Below are 6,857 nucleotides of genomic sequence, written 5' to 3' on the forward strand. Positions count from 1 at the left end.
TAGTTATAAATCACACTATCTAACATTTCCTTTTTCTCCAGCCAGGCAGTCATGCAGCTCTTGGCTGTTTTGGCGTGTCTGAATGTAATGATAACAATCAGTTATCACTCTTACAGCAGCAGTTTATATATTTGTTCAGCTTAACATTGAGAAACTCATTTTTGTCCAAATGTATTTATTAGGGACAGTTATGTGAGGTTATTATGGATGATATACATTGAAACTACCATAATTTGACTCCTTAAATGATGCAGAGAGTCAGAGATGATGTGAAAAGTTGCAGAACTCTAAATATGTGCACAGTTTGGGTTCTGTGCAGACATTTTTATGTTATGTCCAATGCTGATCCTCAACTATCAGATTAACTATCATCAACTGTAAGCCACTGTAAGCCTACCTCCGACCTTAGTCTTCACCCCAATCCAAACTCTAGTTGTGACCTCCTTCTTTATCCAGCCAACCTTAAATGTAACCTTAGTTTAGCATAAATAGAAAAAAATTAGAAAAGATTTAATTTGAGACTGCATTTCTAAAGTGTAGATGGAGCCTTAAGCTTAGAAGACTTTTGCAGATACCGTTATAGACATCGTTCTACTATAGACGATCAGAAATGTTTGATACAGCTCACTTTGATAGGTCAGTATGTGTAGAGTCGAGTACAGACTGTATGACTGTACTTTACAGGTTTATCAGGTTGGACTACCAACAGTGGACTTTTGGACTGCTTTACTGTTTCAGTGCGATAGAGGGGCAGCTGGACATGATAAGGTCAACTCTATTAATACCACAGAATGTTTTAAAGCCATTCATTGCTATCAGTTACGACAGGCCACCAGCAACTGCTTCTTCTTGTCTCAGAGCAATGGAGCAGGATGTTAAAATGCACTTACACGCTCAAGAAGCTAAATACTCACATACAGCTAGATATAGAGATACAACAAGATAATCCACTATGCACTGAGCTCTGGTGTCTGAGTGTTGTATGTCTGGGGAAAGAAGATTATACAAGGATGTGTGAGGATCTTTCAGTAACTATGCTGCTTGCTATAACCTAATAGACCCTGTTTTTGTCATTTATAGGAAAGAGGGCTTGGCAAGATGTGGGAAGTGCAAGAAAGCCCTCTACTGCAATGCAAAATGCCAGGTAGGAAGCAGTCGTCGGAGGAATAGAATGATTCTGTAATGTAATGATTCCTGTGTAAGTGATTAATGAACAAGGATGGGGTGTAAGATAATGGGTCATATCATGTAGTTCACAGTACCAAACTATTAATGTGTATTACTGTAACAACAGTTACTGTATGTTAGAACAGAAGCAGATCTACCTGAAAAATGATCGTATCTGCAGGTGGAACTTCCTGACACTTTTGTCAGGAGTCTATTTCATATTATATTTCAACAACTACTGGATGGATTGACATCCAATGATGTACACAATAATGGTCAATTCAGTGGTAAATATTTGTCTCAGGGGCCCCCGGATTGCTCATCTGGTAGAGCTGGTGCTACGTGTACCAAGGCTGAGTTGGCTGCAGCGGCCATAGGTTCGACTCCAACCTGCCGCCCTTTGCTACGTGTCATCCCCTCTTTCTCGTTCCCCCCCTTTCCTGTCACTGTGTCACTATGACTGTCAATTAAAAGCAATAAAAGCCTCAAAAATGTTTAGGGCTCTAACTTAAGGGCATCCCTCCAACCCGGGGATGGAAGATAATTGATTAGGGAGGATAAAAAATACATTTTGGGATGTTCATGGGATGGAAGGTAGACCTAACCTTATACAGAATTCAACTGTAATTAAACCATAACATTACTCTATGACAAAGTTGTCAATAAAGAAATTGCGCGAGAAAAGAAAACCGTGACTAATGAAAGCAGTATACCTATTGACAATGGTCTTTTATTTATGCTACACAGCACTTTTAAATATTGAAATAACTTTATTGTAGAAAAACAGCCATTTTATAACTGGGCGGCCAGCAGTTTAGAAGTTAGAGCGCTGATGTACCTAACAGTTCATGATGGTACAGCTCTAAAGGAAAGGACTAAAGTCTTATCACTCGTTTCTTTAGTAATAGAAAATACAATTGTACTCCAAGTACAGCTGGGGCTGTTTAACAATGCGCTGAGATGACCAACAGTAGTCACTGTAGAGAAGATAAACACTGTGTTTCTGGTGACAGCATGTCCTGTCGTCTGGAGCCACCCTCAAGACCAAAGTTAACATTTTTGCCCCACTAGTAACTGTGTTTTTAATAATGCCATTTTTCAGCATAACACGACAATGGGTGCAGCAGTATATTCTGATATATATTGTATATATAGTGTCACTTTAATGGGTGTTAAAGTCACATGTTAAAGTCACATGTAAAAGGGAAGTTTCATCTCAGCCATCCTAACCCCACTGAAAAAACATACAGCTGAAGACACCAAATCACCCACTGGCTGGTGTCTGTTAATGTAGATCAGAATATAGATGCCATGTATATCAGCATATTATGATTTATATAAAGTGATGTGAGTGGTAAACTTGCACTATCGTAATTATAATGAACTAAATCAGAGTGGGATCAAGCAAAAAATGAATGTGTCAGTTTGCATATGGTGGGGTAAATGGTTGAGGGTAGCGTTAGAGTAACACAGTGTGGAGTCACATTACACCATGCTGCTTAATGCTTCAGCTGGTGGTGTAACTCAGGGGCCATATATGACAACTGTTAGGCCCTTTGTTGTGGTGGGACCTAAACTGTAAATAGTTAAATAGGCTTTAAACTACAGGGTTGCAATTTTGCATGCTATCATAACATTTATATTGTTTGTGTGTAGAAAGGGGACTGGGCCATGCACAAGCTGGAGTGCTCTGCAATGACTGCATTCGGAGAAAACTGGTGCCCGTCAGAGATGTCCCGCCTGGTGGCCCGGATCCTCGCCAAGAAGGTTGGAGAGTTAATGAAAGACACAGTGTCCTTCTGGAGTGCTATCTGGCATATACTGTGGTTAATTGAGATAATTTTTTGCCTGTTTTCCGCAGAAAACACAGAAAGGAAGATGTGTATCTGAGAAGATCTTACTCATAGAAGAGATACAATCACGTGAGTAATTGTTCCTTTAACACACAAGCATAAAAGCACACATGAATTTTGTTTGTGTTTGCACTCTGTTTGTACTGTAGGGACAACCGCTGGAAAGCGATTGTACAGATTTAGTGTAAAGTGTCTGTACTTCAGTACTAAGTGTCCCTAGATATCCCGCTTAAAAAAGCACAACCCATTCAGATTAGACTGAGAGAAACCTCCATGGCCACATCTATATATATCCTATAGATGTTGGTCGAATGGCCTTTAGACAACATAACAAGTGTAACAGCTTGAATGGGAAGCAGGAGCACTTTAGACTAACACACAGTGCTGACTGCATGAATGTCTGTAAGTCAAATGGTGTCTGGTCAAGTTAATCACATAAAGGTAATTTATAGTTGAGATTTAGTTCAAAATCACTAAAAAAGTATATTAACTAATATTTAGTAGCATTAAGAGGGTGCATAAAAAACAAACTGCTGCACATGCTGTGGAGTGCTGCATGTGGTAAAAATGGCCCCAGAGGGAGCTGCGTGAAGTCTGATAAATTTACTCAAGTGATGTAATTTGAGTCGAGCTTAAGGTTGGAAAACTGATATGACTTTAAAAGTAAGAAAAAAACTTGAACGTGGAGTTAGAAAGAAGTAAGTTTACTTGACCTCGGTCCATCTCTGCTTGAGGCTAGCAGCTTTGTTAGCCTAACGTGGCTAATGTAACATAGCCACGTTAGCCACTACTAACATAACACACCCAAATCTCTGACTGAGCTCTCACTGGTTGAGATGCATAATGGGTAATTTAGATGGCAGGTTTTGATGAGGAAGAAGAAAGCATGGATTTAAAAAAAGATATCTCTGGGTCTGCTGTATCAACTTAAACTGTCCATCGAGAGTCTGACAATGTCAGACAGAAAAATGTGTACCAACACATACAGGCAGGCAAAAATCATTGTAAAATGTAATTTCTCTTTTTTTGGGCAATGTATACTATTATTCATCATGGCTCTTCTTATTTTCTTCAGTAATAGAAAATAATTTTTTGGGGGCATTTTGCTTTATTGACAGGACAGTAGAGAGGGAGAGGAAAAAGAGTGAGGTTGTTATGTAGCAAATGGTCTCGGGCCAACTCAAACCCGGGTAAGGACTCAAGCCCAGCTCTACCCGGTGAGCTTCAGGGCACTTGTCATAGACTGATTTCTGCTCAAATATTTTCATGAGCTTTAGCATCATCAGCTTTCCTTTGAAATGCTGATTCAGAGTCTGACGTGCGAGGATGAATTGACTCTAGTGTTACTGGTCAGGGACAAGATGCGGACACACACACAAACACACAGTCTGGCAGCTTGTATACGGATGACGTGGTGATAATGCGTTCCTGCCTTGGCATAGTGACAGTGACGGAAAGAGAGCTGTTTATCTCCATCTATTTACAGTTGTTAAAGATTAACAGACTGGACCTGATGAAAACAAACCTGCAAGGATCATCAAACATCAATGTCTGTTGTTTTAGACTGAATGTTGCTCAGATCACTTCAAAATCAGATTTGAAACAGGTTCACGGTGTATTTGCAAGTCAGTGTGTTATTTGAACATCCAGTTGCAATGTCCAAACATACAATGTAAAGATATTGGGTGTGAGAAATTGTAAATTATACACAGATTTAAAGACAAACTGTCAGCATTTTGCTTAAAGGTGGCTTCAAATAGCAGCAAGACATTGCAAGTCACTAGACTGATCACTTGCTTTGTGCTGATAAGATTTCCTACAAATGACCATAGCCAAACTAGTGTTTCATTTGGGAAAAGAGGGTACGTTCACATTAGGATGGTATGTTCTACTCTGTCGCTATCTTAATTTTAGCCTGGCACACACTAAGCGGTGTTCACCTAGTTTTATATTAGGACACCAGAGTCTGAAATAGATACTGGCCTAAAGAGTAGGTATGCTACCCTTGGTAAATAGCAAATACAAGTTGGAAAAAATATACATTTGATCAACCAAATCAGAATGTCTTCCCCTCTTCCTGGAACAGATGTGGAGGACGTAGACAATGAGAAAAGAGAGATGAACGAGGCAGATGTTGCCGGACTCCATCGTTATTTCTCCAAACATTTGGAGTTACCCGGCCACAAAGACCTGCTCACACTCTTCTCCCAGGTACCACACACAAACACACACACACACACACACACACACAAATAATGGTAATCTGTCTATTCTTACTATCTTTTTTGCCATGTCCTTGTCAAGTAAGCATAGATTCTGTAATGCTAACAATTTGCTTGTTGGTGATTTCCCTGTCAACCGCTGGTGATTAAGAGGAAAGAAGACATAGTAATTTACATATAATTTGATTGAGTGTTTGAATTGTTTTCTTTTTCTCCTGTGTTTCCTTTATTCAACAGGTGGCCTGTAATGGTTTCACTATAGAGGATGATGAACTGTCCCACATAGGTACTGCAGTCTACCCAGAGTAAGAAGGAGGACTAACATGCATTCATACAAGCACATTTTTATTCTGTACACATGTAGGTACAGTATATGAGTACATTCTCTCCTCCTTACACAGCTCCTTCTGAGGTTCTCAGTCTCATAGGGATTGTCTCTCTATGTACTGGCAGTTGGCTTCTTTGGATATGTGTTAGTCCCTTCATTTTTTGGGGGACATTGGTCAGTTGCAAAAGCATACTGGAGAAGGACAAAGTAACAGAAGCGCCTCGTAAATCCATCCATGAATGCTGAATGCTACAATTACACATACATTTTTTTTTTTTACTTTGTTACATGTAAAAGATATGCCAAAATGGGCCAGATTGTCAATTCCTAGCAAGACAACTGTTCTTCTCCAGTTGGTCATTTGGTTGTAAAATCCTCTCCCTGCTGTGGCAGAGGCTGTTCAGTTTTGAAACGGCCTGCGTGAAGGTGAATTTGCCCTCTCAGCTCCTTTTTAAGCTATTTCCAGCCTGCTACTCCTGTAATAGCAAGGTCGCGGACATATTTCAGGGACACTCAAGACCTAAGACGAGTGCAGTTGTAGCATAGTCCTAATACCACTTAAAATAAGTGCTTATGTCACTGTTATGTCATTACTATGAGCAATAACAAATTGGCATTTTTCTCACTGCTCCTACATCACCTATTGTAAGAAAGTACAGAGCTGGATTTGTATTCTTATCAGTTTTCTTTCCCTTTCCGTCTATCTCTCCACAGTGTGGCATTGATAAACCACAGCTGTCTTCCCAGCGTCATAGTCACATATGACGGGGCGTCGGCTGATGTTCGGGCAGTGAAGGACATGAAGCCTGGAGATGAAGTGAGGAAGGGCAACAGCTGCCATTAGAGGGGATTGGGTCTTGTTCAGTTTTTTTTCCCCAAGTGTGTGTGTGTGTGTGTGTGGAGAAAGGAGCTGTACTTATTACAAAAGTGCAGAGTGTGTGAAACAGTCATCCGTGAGCTTGATATGGTGGATCAGCCTGCACCAAATTCAAAGGAAGATTTACTATTAAACTAGTAAAGAAGAGTTAATTAAATCTGTAATATATAGTAATTGATCAGCTCTAAATGATCTGTACACCAAGTATTGTTTTTTGATTGTGTTTTCTGCCACCTTGAGCTTAAAGGAATAGTTCAACATTTTGGCAATACACTTATTTGCTTTCTTTCCAAGTGTTAGATTAGAGGACAGACACCACTCTCTCGTCTGCCAATAAAAATATGTAGCTACAGCCAAGAGATGATTGAGAGCCAAGTTAACTGTTGCCCCGTTTCCAGTCTTTGTGCTAA

General features: G+C 39.9%; 1 protein-coding gene across 1 annotated transcript in view; it reads left to right on the forward strand.

The window, feature by feature from the left end:
- Window positions 1-6,857, forward strand: part of LOC118340851 (N-lysine methyltransferase SMYD2-like) — a gene marked incomplete in the record, with an annotated part of 9,323 nt that overhangs the window by 865 nt on the left and 1,601 nt on the right. Inside the window, 5 exon segments of the mRNA XM_035679001.1 lie at window positions 1,081-1,144; window positions 2,824-2,934; window positions 3,029-3,089; window positions 5,107-5,231; window positions 5,480-5,547. Of these exon segments, the coding sequence (XP_035534894.1) occupies window positions 1,081-1,144; window positions 2,824-2,934; window positions 3,029-3,089; window positions 5,107-5,231; window positions 5,480-5,547 (429 nt within the window).

This window comes from Morone saxatilis, unplaced genomic scaffold (assembly GCF_004916995.1).
Source record: "Morone saxatilis isolate NCDOM2014 unplaced genomic scaffold, NCSU_SB_2.0 Contig7, whole genome shotgun sequence".
In the NCBI taxonomy this organism is placed as follows: Eukaryota; Metazoa; Chordata; class Actinopteri; family Moronidae; genus Morone; species Morone saxatilis.